At 43.7% G+C, this 18,081-nt stretch overlaps 1 protein-coding gene across 8 annotated transcripts in view; it reads left to right on the top strand.

Annotated features, from left to right (window-relative positions):
• Window positions 1-18,081, top strand: part of RALYL (RALY RNA binding protein like) — an 818,932-nt gene that overhangs the window by 776,590 nt on the left and 24,261 nt on the right. For 5 of the 8 annotated variants that reach the window (XM_027561653.1, XM_027561650.1, XM_027561648.1 and 2 more), the window contains one exon: window positions 901-1,122. The exons of 1 other annotated variant lie outside the window; for it this stretch is intronic. In XM_027561653.1, the coding sequence (XP_027417454.1) occupies window positions 901-1,115 (215 nt within the window). In that variant the 3' untranslated portion in view covers window positions 1,116-1,122. The remainder of the gene's footprint in view (window positions 1-900; window positions 1,123-18,081) is intronic. 2 more of the 8 variants (XM_027561649.1, XM_027561652.1) reach the window with 1 other exon arrangement.

Below are 18,081 nucleotides of genomic sequence, written 5' to 3'. Positions count from 1 at the left end.
TCTCATTTATTCAATACTCAATCCTTCTTGATATTTTCACAAAAGATGAAAACCAGCCACTAGGGAAAATAATTATTTTGTTGTCTGCATAATTCCCAACTTGGGCAAATTTCTGTTAATGGAATGCGCACACCCTGGTATTAGAAAGAGTTCTCTTCATGTAGAATGTAGCTTCATTTGTTGAGCACTTATTATTTGCAAATCACTAAGCACTTGGATTCACTACTTGAAGTGGTATCTATCCCCATTGTGTGGGTGAGAAAATGGAGGCATAAGGAGGGTTAATCATTTAAGAATCCCAAAGCTGGTAAGTGATGAAGCTCTTGAACCTGGCCCTCCAACCCCAGAATTTTAACCATTGCAGTTAATCACATCTCCCAACAAAATTTAGAATAAAATATCAAAGGATTGGTCACATGGACGTGCTGTCTGACAGTCAACATACCTGTTTTTGCACTTTTTTCCTCAGTGAATTTTTGTCTTTTTCACTTGGGTTTGAACTTATCAATGAGCTTTCCTCGTCCTCCTTCCTTGAGTGAACAAGTTCTACTTTTATCTGATTTCCCCCTTTTTTCTTGCTGTATTTTCTCCTCAGAGGAAACGTTCTGATATAGCCAGAAAGATTAATCTGTTTATGTAAATCTTTGTTTCTTTGTATACACAGACCCTCTGGATTCCCCAAACTTCGCTAATTCTGTAACACATGATTACCTGTAAACACATGCCTGTATATGAACATAATTTACACAACTGAATTAATTTGACCTTAGCATGACTTTGTCTTCCTCACACCCTTCATAGTACGGTGTTTGCCCATTCCTATACTGCTTTTTCATGGTTTATCCAGTGGCTTGTGAGCACCCCAAGGTAGCAGTCGTTTGCTTTCTCCCCCTCCTCCAGAAGCTCAGAAGAAGCAGCTGGAAGCGAGTCTAGAGCTGATCCAGGATGAGTGTGTGTCAGAGAACGCGGACCACTCCGCGGAGGAGCCTGCAGAGGGAGCGCCCGACGCTGACGGGGAGGAGCTGACCGATGGCGTGGAGGAGGACTTCGACGAGGACGGGGCTCACGAGCTGGTAGGGAACAGTCCCGGCATGTCCGCAACCGGTTCGTTGTAAAGCAGAGGTGAATTCTCCGGGGCTTATTTCTTCCTCCTGTGCGCATGCTTAAGGCACACATGGACAGTGCTCTGCACATAATAAGTGCTCAATATACTTTTGCTAATTTAAAATATGAGGGAACAAATGAATGAACAAGAACATTATAGGTTAGAATTATATATTCGCAGTCTCAGATGAAAAATTCTCCTTCTCAAGTGCTTCATCACAACAGGAATCTTGCGTTTGAGCCATTACGCATGAGCTGTATGTGGGTATGAGATCCTGGCAATAAAAGTCATCTACTGCAAGACACATGGCCCTCCTCCCAGTTAGCAGTGTCACTCACTGATGACGACTGTATTGGTTACATGGTCAGCAGCCCTGTGCACTCTGCTCACTACGGTTGCCCTTCAGCGTGAGGCCAGTTTATCATCCCGTGTCTGTGCTGCTTGACGACCAGCTCTTATGAGCTGTAGATTTAAGACCTGATTCTTTACATGTTTTATTTCCCCAATGTTGTATAACTGTACTGCTCATTTCCAGATGTTCTTTCCTGTATAAACACACCAGGGAAATACATGCTGGTAATATTGGTAAATATATGCTGATGAGGATGCTATTTCTCATATTTTATCAGCCATGAAATTAAATATGCTATCTTTAAGGGGACTGACTAATACAAATGATGAGAAGGCAAATGTGTGTGTGTGTGTGTGTGTGTGTGTGCTGCCAACTCTCAAATATATATGGACTGCTTATATTAAACTTGACTTAATCCTCGGTAATACCAGATTCCCATCTGTTTGAATACCCACTGTTACTGAGGTAATTTTGCTGTGGTTGTTGTTTTAGCATGGTAACTACCCTGTCCTTGTTTCATCTGTGGAATTCTGTATTGATTTTTTAACATTCCAAATCTGTTTAAACTGCATGGTACCTTTATTTAAGCTTTTGAGATAGGAGCCTTTAACAACTATTCTTATTTCTACAAAAGTCTGCCTCGGTTTCAAGGGTTTAAGTACCTGTTTTTAGACTGTTTTGATTTCTGGAATCCATTGAGCAGGGACTAGAATGAAAGGCTGGCAAGTGTCTCTGCTGCTCCTCAGGCAGGACTTTAATCCACCAGCACAAGCTCCTCAGCCCATTCCAGTCCGACTTTCGTTGTCACTGTCTCAGCGTGACTGCTCTTGTTGAGGTCTCAGGACGCTTCCATGATGTCATTACTAATGGTTGCCTCTCTGTTCTTATTTTAATTTACCCCTCAGTGGAATTTGGCTAGAAACTGTTTAGGAGAATTTCTCAGAATACCAAATGCTCATTCTTACCCAGCTGTGCTAGAAACTTTCCCTCCACATCCCCACTTTAAATACTGAAGTCGCCCTGGGCTTTGTCGTGGGTCACCTTCTCTCTCTACACACTTTACCAATGTAACTTCATCAAATACCAGAGCTTTAAGTACTATTTATAGGCCAGAGATTTCTAAATCTAACTTTCTACTTCTTATCTCTTCCTGGAATTCTAGACTCGAGTAGATGCCTATCTCCTCAGAGCTGTTCGATAAGCAGTTGAAACTTAACATGCCAGAAACATTCTTGATTTTTCCAGCCATCTTATTCCTTTCCAGTATTCCTCATTCTCATACATAGCATCATCATCCACACAGCTGTTAAAAACCAAAAAGACTGAGATTACTTTTGATTTGTTCCACCTATCCCCATTAATTCTACCTCCAAATTGTAGCCCAAAGCTAGTTACATCTCCAGTACAGCAAAACTGATCTTTTTGCTTTAGCCCATGCAATCCATTCTCTGCACAAGAAGGATAAAAGTCCTTTTAAACTGTAACCCAGACAATGCTGCTCCTTTGCTTAAACATCTACTTTTTATAATGCTTTTTATCATATTTCAAATCAAAATCCCCAAGTGTGTGAATTTAAATTATGATGAAGTCAGGTGGAAGAGGCTGAGAGAGACAGAGAACATGGTGAGAAAAATGGAGAAACTCCCTGGTGCTGATAGGAAAGAAGTCTAGGAACCTTCGACATAAAGAGGAACACTGTTTCATTGCAACAAACTGTATTAAGTCTGAGGATGTGGTGGCAGGTCCTTAAAGGAGTTCAAACACGAATTAGAAGTCAGTGATAATCTCTGAAGCGTGAGTTGTTGTTCAGTCGCTAAATTGTATCCAACTCTGTGATCCCATGGACTGCTTCCCTGACCTTCACTATCTCCCTGACTGTGCTCAAACTCATATCCATTGAGTCAGTGATGACATTCAATCATTTCATTCTCTTTTGTCCCCTTCTCCTCCTGATCTCAATCTTTCCCAGCATCAGGGTCTTTTCAAATGAGTCGGCTCTTCACATCAGGTGGCCAAAGTATTGGAGCTTCAGCTTCAGCTTCAGTCCTTCTAATGAATATTCAGGGTTCAGTTCTTTTAGGATTGACTGGTTTGATCTCTTTGCTGTCCAAGAGACTCTCAAGAGTCTTCTCTAGCACACAATTTAAAAGGATCAATTATTTGGTGCTCAGGCTTCCTTATGGTCCAACTCTCACATCCGTACATGACTACTGCAAAAAACATAGCTTTGACTATATGGAATTTTGTTGGCAAAGTAATGTCTCTGCTTATTAATATGCTGTCTAGGTTGGCCATAGCTTTTCGTTCAAGGAGCAAGCGTCTTTGAATTTTGTGGCTGCAGCCACCATCCACAGTGATCTTGGAGACCAAGAAAATAAGGCCTGTCACTGTTTCCATGGAGTGAGGAGAGATGGGCATTATCATAGGTTTGAGGAGAATTGAGAAGATTTGAAGAAGCTAATATGAAAAGCATAGAAGACCACTAATTTGAAAATATATAAATATTGATGGTTAATGTTCATAGCTAGCTGAGGTTAAAGACCAAGAATTAGAGTACTCCTCTAATTCTGCAAACTTTAAGGTGGATCAGAAGTACCTGGAGCTTGTTAACTCCCATTCCAGATAGTTAAAAATGCAGATTTCAGTGTCCCATTCCAAGCATCTCTGATGAGTATGCTGAGTGTCTCTGTTCAGTTCAGTTCAGTTCAGTTCAGTCGTTCAGTCGTGTCTGACTCTTTGTGACCCCATGAATCGCAGCACACCAGACCTCCCTGTCCATCACCAACTCCCGGAGTTCACCCAGACCCAAGTCCATCGAGTCAGTGATGCCATCCAGCCATCTCATCCTCTGTCGTCCCCTTCTCCTCCTGCCCCCAATCCCTCCCATCATCAGAGTCTTTTCCAATGAGTCAACTCTTCACATGAGGTGGCCAAAGTACTGGAGTTTCAGCTTTAGCATCATTCCTTCCAAAGAAATCCCAGGGCTGGTCTCCTTCAGAATGGACTGGTTGGATATCCTTGCAGTCCAAGGGACTCTCAAGAGTCCTCTCCAACACCACAGTTCAAAAGCATCAATTCTTCGGTGCTCAGCCTTCTTCACAGTCCAACTCTCACATCCATACACCACAGGAAAAACCATAGCCTTGACTAGACGAACCTTTGTTGGCAAAGTAATGTCTCTGCTTTTGAATATGCTATCTAGGTTGGTCATAAGTTTCCTTCCAAGGAGTAAGCGTCTTTTAATTTCATGGCTGCAGTCACCATCTGCAGTGATTTTGGAGCCCCCAAAAATAAAGTCTGACACTGTTTCCCCATCTATTTCCCATGAAGTGATGGGACCGGAAGCCATGATCTTCATTTTCTGAATGTTGAGCTTTAAGCCAACTTTTTCACTCTCCACTTTCACTTTCATCAAGAGGCTTTTTAGTTCCTCTTCACTTTCTGCCATAGGGGTGGTGTCATCTGCATATCTGAGGTTATTGATATTTCTCCCGGCAATCTTGATTCCAGCTTGTGCTTCTTCCAGTACAGCGTTTCTCATGATGTACTCTGCATAGAAGTTACATAAGCAGGGTGACAATATACAGCCTTGACGTACTCCTTTTCCTATCTGGAACCAGTCTGTTGTTCCATGTCCAGTTCTAACTGTTGCTTCCTGACCTGCATACAAATTTCTCAGGAGGCAGATCAGGTGGTCTGGTATTCCCATCTCTTTCAGAATTTTCCACAGTTTATTGTGATCCACACAGTCAAAGGCTTTGGCATAGTCAATAAAGCAGAAATAGATGTTTTTCTGGAACTCTTGTGCTTTTTCCATGATCCAGCGGATGTTGGCAATTTGATCTCTGGTTCCTCTGCCTTTCCTAAAACCAGCTTGAACATCAGGAAGTTCACGGTTCACGTATTGCTGAAGCCTAGCTTGGAGATTTGTGAGCATTACTTTACTAGCATGTAAGATGAGTGCAATTGTGCGGTAGTTTGAGCATTTTTGACATTGCCTTTCTTTGGGATTGGAATGAAAACGGACCTTTTCCAGTCCTGTGGCCACTGCTGAGGTTTCCAAATTTGCTGGCATATTGAGTGCAGCACTTTCACAGCATTATCTTTCAGGATTTGAAATAGCTCAACTGGAATTCCATCACCTCCACTAGCTTTGTTCTTAGTGATGCTTCTAAGGCCCACTTGACTTCACATGCCAGGATGTCTGGCTCTAGGTCAGTGATCACACCATCGTGATTATCTTGGTCGTGAAGATCTTTTTTGTACAGTTCTTCTGTGTATTCTTGCCATCTCTTCTTAATATCTTCTGCTTCTGTTAGGTCCATACCATTTCTGTCCTTTATCAAGCCCATTTTGCATGAAATGTTCCTTTGGTATCTCTGATTTTCTTGAAGAGATCCCTAGTCTTTCCCATTCTGTTGTTTTCCTCTATTTCTTTGCATTGATGGCTGAAGAAGGCTTTCTTATCTCTTCTTGCTATTGTTTCGAACTCTGCATTCAGATGCTTATATTTTTCCTTTTCTCCTTTGCTTTTCACTTCTCTTCTTTTCAAAGCTATTTGTAAGGCCTCCCCAGATAGCCATTTTGCTTTTCTGCATTTCTTTTCCATGGGGATGGTCTTGATCCCTATCTCCTGTACAATGTCACGAACCTCATTCCATAGTTCATCAGGCAGTCTATCTATCAGATCTAGGCCCTTAAATCTATATCTCACTTCCACTGTTTAATCATAAGGGATTTGATTTAGGTCATACTTGAATGGTCTAGTGGTTTTCCCTACTTTCTTCAATTTAAGTCTGAATTTGGTAATAAGGAGTTCATGATCTGAGCCACAGTCAGCTCCCAGTATTGTTTTTGTTGACTGTATAGAGCTTCTCCATCTTTGGCTGCAAAGAACATAATCAATCTGATTTCGGTGTTGACCATCTGGTGATGTCCATGTGTAGAGTCTTCTCTTGTGTTGTTGAAAGAGGGTGTTTGCTATGACCAGTGTGTTCCCTTGGCAAAACTCTGTTAGCCTTTGCCCTGCTTCATTCCATATTCCAAGGCCAAATTTGCCTGTTACTCCAGGTGTTTCTTGACTTCCTACTTTTGCATTCCAGTCCCCTATAATGAAAAGGACATCTTTTGGGGGTGTTAGTTCTAAAAGGTCTTGTAGGTCTTCATAGAACCGTTCAACTTCAGCTTCTTCAGCGTTACTGGTTGGGGCATAGACATGGATTACTGTGATATTGAATGGTTTCCCTTGGAAACGAACAGAGATCATTCTGTCGTTTTTGAGATTGCATCCAGGTACTGCATTTTGGACTCTTTTGTTGACCATGATGGCTACTCCATTTCTTCTGAGGGATTCCTGCCTGCAGTAGTAGATATAATGGTCATCTGAGTTAAATTCACCCATTCCAGTCCATTTCAGTTCAATAATTCCTAGAATGTCGACATTCACTCTTGCCATCTCTTGTTTGACCACTTCCAATTTGCCTTGATTCATGGACCTGACATTCCAGGTTCCTATGCAATATTGCTCTTTACAGCATCGGACCTTACTTCTATCACCAGTCACATCCACAGTTGGGTATTGTTTTTGCTTTGGCTCCATCCCTTCATTCTTTCTGGAGTTATTCTTCCACTGATCTCCAGAGCATATTGGGCACCTACTGACCTGGGGAATTCCTCTTTCAGTATCCTATCATTTTGCCTTTTCATACTGTTTATGGGGTTCTCAAGGCAAGAATACTGAAGTGGTTTGCCATTCCCTTCTCCAGTGGACCACATTCTGTCAGATCTCTCCACCATGACCTGCCCGTCTTGGGTTGCCCCACGGGCATGGCTTAGTTTCATTGAGTTAGACAAGGCTGTGGTCCTAGTGTGATTAGATTGACTAGTTTTCTGTGAGTATGGTTTCAGTGTGTTTGCTCTCTGATGCCCTCTTGCAATACCTACCATCTTACTTGGGTTTCTCTTACCTTGGACATGGGGTATCTCTTCAAAGCTGCTCCAGCAAAGTGAAGCCACTGCTCCTTACCTTGGACGAGGGGTATCTCCTCACCGCCGCCCTTCCTGACCTTCAACGTGGGATAGCACCTCTAGGCCCTCATGTGCCTGGGCAGTCACCGCTCCTTGGATGTGGGGTTGGTCCTCCCAGCCGCCGCCCCTGGCCTCGGGCATGGGTTTGGTCCTCCTGGCCACGGCCCCTGGCCTCGGGTGTGAGGGCGTGGGGTAGCTCCTCCCGGCCGCGGCCCCTGACCTCAGACTTGGGTAGCTCTTCTCTGCTGTTCCTGCTCCGTTGCAGCCTGGCACTCTCGGCCGCTGCCCCTGACCTCGGATGTGGGGTAACTCCTCTTGGCCGCGCCTAGTGCGCCGGTCGCAGCGGCCGTCGCGCCTAGTGCGCCGGTCGCAGCGGCCGTCGCGCCTAGTGCGCCGGTCGCAGCGGCCGTCGCGCCTAGTGCGCCGGTCGCAGCGGCCGTCGCGCCTAGTGCGCCGGTCGCAGCGGCCGTCGCGCCTAGTGCGCCGGTCGCAGCGGCCGTCGCGCCTAGTGCGCCGGTCGCAGCGGCCGTCGCGCCTAGTGCGCCGGTCGCAGCGGCCGTCGCGCCTAGTGCGCCGGTCGCAGCGGCCGTCGCGCCTAGTGCGCCGGTCGCAGCGGCCGTCGCGCCTAGTGCGCCGGTCGCAGCGGCCGTCGCGCCTAGTGCGCCGGTCCCAGCCGCCGCAGAGTGTGTCTGAGACTTCACATTTCTAACAGGTTCCCACATCGTGCTGCTGCTGACAGTCTGGGGAGCTCTTTGAGAACCGCTGTTACGGAGGCATCAGCCAGCATAGCTGTGAGGTTCTCTCCATCAGATTTTATCGGTTGGGTTGTCAAATAAATCAAACACAACCAATAAATAGAGTCGAGGATGTAAGCAACAAAGAGTGGAAATCATGGAATTGAACCTGAGCAGGGAAGTCAGGGAACAGAAGAGGGGACTAAGAAGAAGAAAACAGAGGCATAGAGTGAATAGAAGTCCCTATAGTGGGAAGGACAAGAGGAAAGAAGAGGAAATAAATAAGAGAAAAGTGATGGCTGTCCTCAGAGACTGAGAGAGTTCAGAGGTGTTGACAGATAATGAGAAAATCCATGGGCAGGGCTGATGGAAGTGAGATCAGAGGGAAAGTCCCTGAATCAGGAAGAATTCAGGAAAGCGAGGGCCTCGGATGCAAGACGGCTCATCTACATGTGCATGAGATCACTCCAAGTATTAGCTAGGAGTAAGAGGAAGACAGAAAATGCCAGCTGTCGTGAAAAAGATAGCAAGGCCCATTCTAGTCCCAGACCTGTCACTGTCTGATCCAGGCGATTCACCTTCATTGTAACTTCTCTCTCAACTTTCTTATTTGCAAATAGCAAAGTTAGATTGAAAATTTCTAAAATCAATTCTGTTTGATCTTTCCTCTGAGTGAATCTGTGTTCCAGGAACACTGTTTCTGAAGGTCAAGGGTTTAGCATGAAGCCAGCGGAACAAAGCAAACCATGGTGTTCCGTTTATGCTCTAAACGCACAGGAAGTAACTGATTAGAACTCTTGCTGCTGGAGGTTCTCAGGTTCTTTCTCCCTCAACCTCTGCTTTATAACTGGGGGACTTAGCTAATGGGAGGTAAGGATACTATCTCCAGTATCTCCTTTTGTTCCTAAGCCTTGTAAAATAATGAGTGAGCGTGAGTAAATTCAGTCCCTGTGGTCTAAATGGAGACTGCGGAGTCACTCCTAGGAACTGGCCAAGAGAAAACTCCCTGTTCTACTGTTCTCTCTTTTCCTGACCACATGATCTGAGTCATCCTTGGTTCCTAGAAAGGAAAGACATATATCTTCTCTTTTTGAAGGGCAGATATGATTACAGATTCAGCAAGAATATAGTCTATCAATAATTAGGTTTTTAGTGCCTACAGTTGTAACTAAAAAGAAGAGCTGGTATCCATGTGCTTAGGCAGCTGCTCAGAGAAAATCTAAAATGAATGGGAAATAAGACTTGTATCTTGTACAATAAACAAGGGAGATCCAGCAAAATGTGTTAGAGGAGTAGCCATAAGTGGTGGCACCCCTTGCAGAGCTTGTGAAAAGCTGACGGCATGAACACTAAGCTCTATGCATCGTCTAGATCTAAATATCCAGTTAGTGGGTTCCATTTCCATTAAGCAATCCATTCAGTCTACATTTAGGGGCCTGTTGTGTGTGAACCAGGTGCTATAAAAGCTGTGCAGATAACTAAAATTATTGCTTTTCTATAAAATGAAATATTTAAGTCAATGGTTCTTCTACTCCAGTAGCTTAGTGCCTAGAGAAGACTTATTTCCTTATGTAAAAGTAATAGACTTGGACTTGATAATTTATGAGAAGTCAGCCAAGGCTAAAAATCTGTGACTCTACAATAATCTATGCCCATATATTTCATTAGTGCCTGTAAGTTAAGGTTTGAATATGTTTTAAATTGAACTCTAGATCTACACATTGTACATACAATTATCAAACTGCTACCATACTCATTTCTGAATAAACCCACTAGCAAATATTTATTGATTGACCACTAATGAGATTTTTGCTATGGGAATAGTGACGGAAATCATATTTTTTCCCCTTAAGAAGGCGGTGAATTAACTGAGGATAAAGGCTATAAGAAAAACATACTAAGCAGTATATCATGATAAGACCCATATGAAAGATGCAATTTACAACTGGGGAATCACACATACCTGGGAAGTCAATGAAGGCTCCTGGCAGAAGAGATATTAGAAATTTACCTCAAAGGATGCTAAGTTAAGGAAGAGCACCTGCTAACATGCACAAGAATATTCAAATCACCCTTCATTGTTTTCAGATCATTTTACGGAAAGTATATTTAATGTCCAAAATACATTAGGTGTTTCATATTATGTGGGGGGTGGGAGCACGGATGGATAGACAGATAGCAAAGTAGATTTTTTTGTAAAACTACTAAAAACTTCACAAATAAAATATTTGCCTTTCAAACTCTTTTACTTTTTCCATATCCCCGTTCATATAAAATGACATAATCCATAAAGTAGTAATCTGTGGCGAAATGGAAATTCTATAGAGAAGTGAGGGCTTTGTTGTTCAGTCGCTAAGTTGTATCCAACTCTTTGCCACCCCATGGACTGCAGCACCCCAGGCTTCCCTGTCCTTCACTATCTCCTGGATCTTGCTCAAACTCATGTCCATTGAGTCGGTGATGCCATCCAACCATCTCATCCTCTGTCATCCCCTTCTCTCGCCTTCAGTCTTTCCCAGCATCAGGGTCTTTTCCAATTAGTCAGTTCTTCGCATCAGGTAGCCAAAGTATTGGAGTTTCAGCTTCAGCATCAGTCCTCCCAATGAATATTCAGAGTTGATTTGTGCCGTTAATTTAAAAGGGCAAATGAAATCTCCCCAGGTGCATGAGAAAAGATGAATGAGAACGGTGACTGTGCACATCCAAGGACATCACAAACTGTCAACTTCATTCAGGAGACATTGAGAGTCTGATGAGTGTTTTCCAAAGCAAAGTTTTTGGTCGACTTATATCCAAAGGCCTAAGGTGCTTCTTAAAATGCTAATATAGATTATCTGGGGAAGAGTTCAGAAATCTGTCTTTTTATCAATCTGAGGTTTGAAATGACAGAGTGACATCAAATCCCAAAGGAAACTGTAGACAGTGCAAACATTTAAATGCATTAGAGAATTTGAGCTTTTTTGAATTCTACTTGTAATTACTTCTGCTGAGTACATGTAGTCAAATCAGGCAAATCTAGTAAGAATCCACAGTAGAATTACCTAGCTGGCGAGTCTCATACTTAGGTATGCAAGTTGAGTACTACATTAGAGTACATCTTTCAGCATTTAACAAAATATTCAACTAAGCAGTGAGTCACCTGGGCTTACAAGCTATTGAATTTCTGTGCATACTTGGGAAGGTGTGGACCGCAAATCCTGTGCTGTAATTGAAGAGAACTCAAAGCAGGCATTCTGATATACCATTGAAAAACTGCAATGCATAAAGCATTTTAATCAATATTCTTGGTCTTTATGAAGTGGACTGAAAACATTTCCTTCTTTTTGAAGCTTTCTGTTTCTTTCCTAATTAAATCCGTCACCTGAACGCTCCCCCATATCCTCATGCTGCAGTCTCTTTTTAATATTGTCATTTGGACTAAACACTAGCTGGAGGACAAACAGGAATTTGGGAGGCACATTCCCAAAGGTGGTGCTAAGTGAGTGAGTTAGTAGTATGTATCACAAGGGAGCAAGAAAGTGTTTACTCAGCCTTTTGCTTTGAGTCTGTATTCAAGACCTTCATCTCGACCTCTGGCACGCCATCGTAGGCTATCTTCCTAATCCTCCTGCCACAGATAATAAGGACAGAAAGAAAGTTTCCACCCATAGTTTGGAAGCAGTCAGGGATGACCAGTCCTGGTGCATGCGTACAGCATGCATGCCCTGCTTCTGAGGTACAAAGGGCCAGGGCCATGACAGCTCCGTGACCAGCAGTGCTCAGGGGAAATAGGCTATGGCTAAGCCTTTGATCAGCAGAAAAGGGTGTGCTAGGCTGACATTTCGGAGAAGGCAATGGCAACCCACTCCAGTACTCTCGCCTGGAAAATCCCATGGACAGAGGAGCCTGGTAGGCTGCAGTCCATGGGGTTGCTAAGAGTCGGACACGACTGAGCGACTTCACTTTCACTTTTCGCTTTCAGGCATTGGAGAAGGAAATGGCAACCCACTCCAGTGTGCTTGCCTGGAGAACCCCAGGGATGGGGGAGCCTGGTAGGCTTCCGTCTATGGGGTCGCACAGAGTCGGACACGACTGAAGTGACTTAGCAGCAGCAGCAGCAGGCTGACATTTCTGCTCTGGCGTCCCACCTTGGAATCCAGCCTCTTCCTCTGCCCTTTCTGTAATAAATGTTCCTCAGAGTCAATCTCACACTAGTTTGTTTGGCATCTCCCTTGATTTCAATCAAGGAGAAGGTAATGGCAACCCACTCTAGTGTTCTTGCCTGGAGAATCCCATGGACAGAGGAGCCTGGTAGGTTACCGTCTATGGGGTGGCAAAGAGTCAGACTCGACTGAGTGACTTCACTTCACTTCTTCACTTTGCTTTGATTTCAATCATTTTTATTTTAGCTGAAGAACTCTGCTTAGACCATTAGGGTAAACTTTCATTTTCCCCGGAAGGCTAGATGGCTGGGTTGTTAAATCTGAACTCTGTCTTCAGGCTGACAGAAGCAGTTCAGATCTTCATGACTTTGGACAAGCTGGTTATCTGTGTCTTTCGTAGCCCAGAGCTCTCTGTGAAAAGTTTGCCACGTGCTTGAAGTTTCGTTGTAGGGCATTTGTATTTTGCACGTGTGTTTAACTTCATCCATTTAATCTTGTTACCTTGAATGCTTCCAGGCCTATCTAGGTGTAAATTAGATCCCGGTTAAGTTAACAGTAGAAGTCTAGAGCATCATAGGAACCCTCGCAGGGCTGCAGGACCTCGCCATCCCCCGCCAGCCTCTCCGGTTGTTCCCGGGAGCCCGGGAGGATCCCGGCCCTGTGCGGGAGCGCGTCGCCTGCCGCCCGCCCCTCACCTGCCGCCCGCCCCTCACCTGCCGCCCGCCCCTCGCCTGCCGCCCGCCCCTCACCTGCCCGCCCCTGAGAGCACAGTCTTGCGGCAGCCCAGCTGCTGCCTTTGTGACAGAATATCTATCGCCCTCTGCCAGTAGGGCTGCCTCGTCCGCACCAATGATGCGACACCCACACGGCGCGCCTGGATCCGGATCCCCTCAGGCCTCCGCGTGAAGCCGCACCAGACTCAAGACTAAAACTGGGAGATCGTAGCCCTCTCTCCCGCTCCACGTTAGACGTTAGCACCCAGAGCTTGAAGCCTGAGCCTGTAAAATCTTTGAGGGCCGAGAGTTCGTGGAGAGCAGCCTCTTGAGCTGCTGCCTGAATGATTGCTGTGGCTCCCTGCTCCTCCCCTTCCACCCTCGTCCCTCTCAGTCAGTTTGGTCCTGTTGAAACTTAAGCCGGGTCATTCTGTTTAAACTCTCTGCTAGCCATCCACCTCCTCAAAAGAGAACCGGAGTTCCCCACAGAGATCCCCACACCCCGCACCGTCTGCCCCCGTTCCCTCTCTGGTCTGCTCTGAGCTCTCCCCACTCAGCCTGAAGCAGGCACACTCACCCCAGACTCACACCTGGCCCAGCTCCTGCCCCACAGTGCATGTGGGGTGCCCCTGATCCTGGAGATCCGCAAAATGGAATCCACCTTGTACAGGGTTCTTGAGACTGTGTTAAATGTTTGAAGTTTATGCCACAATTTCATGTAAGTAAATCAAGAATTACCTGTACATAAGGAGAAGGCAATGGCACCCCACTCCAGTACTCTTGCCTGGAAAATCCCATGGACAGAGGAGCCTGGAGCAGTCCATGGAGTTGCTAAGAGTCAGCCACGACTGAAGCAACTTAGCAGCAGCAGCAGCAAGAAAGACTTCACTTTCACTTTTAACTTTCATGCATTGGAGAAGGAAATGCCAACCCACCCCACTGTTCTTGCCTGGAGAATCCCAAGGACATGGGAGCCTGGTGCGCTGCCCTCTATGGGGTCGCACAGAGTCAGCCATGACTGAAGCAACTTAGCAGCAGCAGCAGCAAGAAAGAATTAAGATGCGTGTAACCTAGCAGTCTGATGGAAATTTTTCTGGAGTGAGATAGAAGTAGGTTGTCCAGATTGAGCAAATAAAAACATAGGATACGAGTTAATTTTTAATTTCAGATAAACAATGAATAGTTTTCTAATATTATCATGTTTCCAATATTCCATGAGATATACTTGTAACAAAAGAAGTATGATTTATCTGAAATTCAAATTCAACTGAGCTTCCTGTAATTTACCTGGCAACTCTCCATAGAAATAGGCTTGAATACTGGCCTTCAATACATTATTTAAGTTTTTTTAACTTCTTTTTATTGTTACCTATGAAAGTGGAATAATAACACCCCCTCATAAGGGCAGGAGGAGAAGGGGGCAACAGACGATGGGATGGTAGGTTGGCATCACCAACTCAATGGACTTGAGTTTGAGCAAGCTCTGGGAGTTGATGAAGAATGGGGAGCCTTGTGTGTTGCAGTCCATGCTGTTGCTAAGAGTCAGACATGACTGAACAAAATACGGCAAGGAGAGCAAACCAGTCCATCCTAAAGGAATTCAACCCTGAATATCCATTGGAAGAACTGATGCTGAAGCTGAAGCTCCAATACTTTGGCCACTTGATGCGAAGAACTGACTCATTAGAAAAGACCCTCATGCTGGGAAAGGTTGAAGGTGGGAGGAGAAGGGGACGATAGAGGATGAGATGGTTGGATGACATCACCGACTCTATGGACATGAGTTTGAGCAAAGTCAGGGAGATGATGAACAGGGAAGCCTGTTGTGCTGCAGTCCATGGGGTCTCAAAGAGTCACATTGGACTTAGCAACTGAACAACATAAAGCTTAGTAAGTTCTCAACTGAACTGGACAGAACTGAAGGATTAAATGAGATAATTCATGAAGTGCACTTAACAAAGTCTCCAACGTAATTTAAGACCCGAATTGCAGCTATTATCATTATTAATATTATAGTTGCCATCTCATTTTGCAAATGAAGCTTTCAATAAAATATTACAGAATTTCTATCAACATACTCTTTCATATGGAAGTTTGCATCTTTAAAGTCTCTAGAGAGTCAAATTTGTTTGAAAGCATTTCTTATTTGATAAGAAAGCCTTCAGGAAACAAATGTAATATTCTGAGAATTATACTTTGTTTTCATCTTGTAAAATTTTTCTTTGATTTTGTACTTGCTGGATTATTCAATTCAAAAGAATTCCTTTTCAAGTCCTTTAATGACTTAAAAAAAAAAAAAAAAGATAATGCTAACTGTAGCCTACAGTGACATATGGCTTTTATTTAGTTTTTGTTGTTATAGATTTGTTCTGTGGCTAATGTAATCTGGCCACCAATTTAATTTAAAAGATGGTCAGTTGTGGCTTTGAAGAATTCAAACATGTGAGAAGCCTTATATATCACATTTTCTGTGGTCATCCAGCCACTCATTCATTAAAAGAACCAAGAAATTTTTCAATGAAATAATGGAAACTCAGTAATATACCAGATATTGTTAGTTGCTGAAGAGTCAAAGAACACAGCACAGTGGCTTCTGATTCCATAGGGCGCTCAGTGGGTAGGAGAGGAACGTGCTGTAACCAGAAAAAATAAACAGATGTTAACAAAACAGTGTGACAAATGCAGTTATCCTATGCATCGGGACAGTAGTGTGTGCGAAGTGAAATGACAGAGCAAATGAATCTGGACAGACTTCGCCAAGGTTGAGACATATTTGGGGTTTGGTTCTTAAAGAAAAAGCTTATACAAGGAAAACAAAGACTTAGGTGGCATTACCAACAAAAAATGCCAAGAGGAAAGGCTTGACGTTAGTGTCTATTGGGATGTGGTTCTCAGTGGGTCATCCCAGGACCCACAGCACCATATCATGTGGAAACATTTCAGAAAGGCAGATTTCCAGAAAAGCACATTCTCAGACTCTAACTCAGACTCCCTGAATCAGACACTCTGGGGTGAAGCCCAGCAGTCTGTGTGTTAACAAGCCCTCTAGGTGACTCTGTTAATTATAGTTTGAAAATCACTGGACTACAACAGAGTTTACAAATCCAGGTGCACATAGAATTACTAAGAGTACCTTTTTATAAATCCCAGTGACAGGGGGCTCAGGCTGTAACAATTAAATCAGATTAAACTTGGGGGGTGGGGCCCAAGCAAAAGTCCAGAGATGGTTAAGTGTGTAGCCAGGATTGAGGACCCATGAGATAGAGCACACAGTACATGAAGAAAGATGAAAAGGCTCTTAACCAAAGAAGACAGAGACACATAAGAATTCACTTGAAACCATTAGTATTCATGAAAATAAAAATTAAGCCAACAATAAAGTAACATGAAACACCCTCCCCCAGAGTGGCCAAAATTGACTGGTAGGATCAAATGCTGGCATGTTGGCAAAGATGCAGAGTGCTGAAACTGTCCAACGTGCTTAGGCAGATTCGATGCAATGTATCTAGAATATTAGAATGTCTGGGAATTTCTTATAAAACTAGACATAACTGAGGCAGCAGTTCAACTCCTAAGCATTCAAAAGAAATGAAATTATGTGTCTAGGAAGTACTTGAATAAGAACCTTTTAGCAGTTCTACTCATAGTATCCCAAAACTAGAAACAGTTCATCAATAGGACAATGGATATATAAAGTGGGGTCTATTCACACAATGGACACTACTTAGTAATAAAAGAGAGCAAACTATTGAGAAGTGAAACAATGTGGGCACATTTTAGAAACATTATGCTTAGTGAAAGAGACCTTGTACAAAAGAGTAGTGTGTGATTGCCTTCATGTAAATAGAAGTTGCCTGAAATTTAAGTTAGGAGTAGAGACTGACTTTCCTGAAATGGCATTCTCTTCCTTGTTCTGGTGAAAATCCATTTTTATTTCAATAAAAATAAATTCCTAATGCCATACCCTCTAGAAACCTTCCTGATACTCGCAGAGTTAATTGAGTCCTCAGTAACCTGTGCAGAACCTTATTCAGACACTCACTTCATTGCTGCTGCTACTTTTTTAAAATGTCCATTTCCACCCCTTGCAGGCTGGATGGTTTCTTCTGGTTTGGGATTTCTCATGCATAACCCAGCCTTCATCGTCTGGCAGGGCATAGGGATGAGTGAGGTGGGTGGAATAGAGGGATGCTGGATTACTTGACAAAATCTGACGCATTATATCCCACTTCTGGGTATACGCTGTCCCTCCCTCCTTGAATATCCTTCCCCTCTCTTTTTTCCATCTGTCTGGTCAACACATGCTGTCTCTTTAAGACCTGTGTTGTATGTCGTGACTCCGTCCCGGCACAAGGTCCCAGCCTGCTCTGGACACCACTGGATTTGCTTCTTTCTTAGACCCCACTGTATGTGCTTCCTCACACTTTACTTGCTTTATTGTGATTAGCAATTTCCTTTCTTTCTGGCTCACTGATTTGTGAATTTCTCAGGGCCTGTTTTCTTTGGTGTCGTTCCTTAGTGTGGTGCTTAGCATGTGTTAATGTTAATGAATATTTCTTAAAGAAAGAGAGAAACATATCTTCAGACTACCTCAAACTGGGAGTGCTCTTATCATTTTTAACTACATTTTATTGTTTTGTGTTCTAATTAACACGTGTGTGGTGCCCTCTGTGATTTAGAGCAATATTATACAAAGCAGAGGAACAAACAGTTTTCATTCTAACTTACGCACTAGGTCGTTCAGGCAGCAACATGCACTGTCGAGGCACTGAGGAGGAACGACAGCAGGAGGCTTAAAACCACACGTCACAGTCAGCATGGCAGTGTTCACTCTGTTGTGTTGGTTTTCTGTGATTTTGTATTATTACCGCCCATGAGGGATAAAAATGCAAATTTAAGTAACCCAAATTTAGTTCAGTTCAGTTAAGTTCAGTCTCTCAGTCGTGTCCAACTCTTTGAGACCCCATGAATTGCAGCACACCAGCCCTCCCTGTCCATCACCAACTCC

The sequence above is a fragment of the Bos indicus x Bos taurus genome, chromosome 14 (assembly GCF_003369695.1).
Source record: "Bos indicus x Bos taurus breed Angus x Brahman F1 hybrid chromosome 14, Bos_hybrid_MaternalHap_v2.0, whole genome shotgun sequence".
Lineage (NCBI taxonomy): Eukaryota > Metazoa > Chordata > Mammalia > Artiodactyla > Bovidae > Bos > Bos indicus x Bos taurus.
This window is presented reverse-complemented; position numbering and strand designations above follow the sequence as displayed.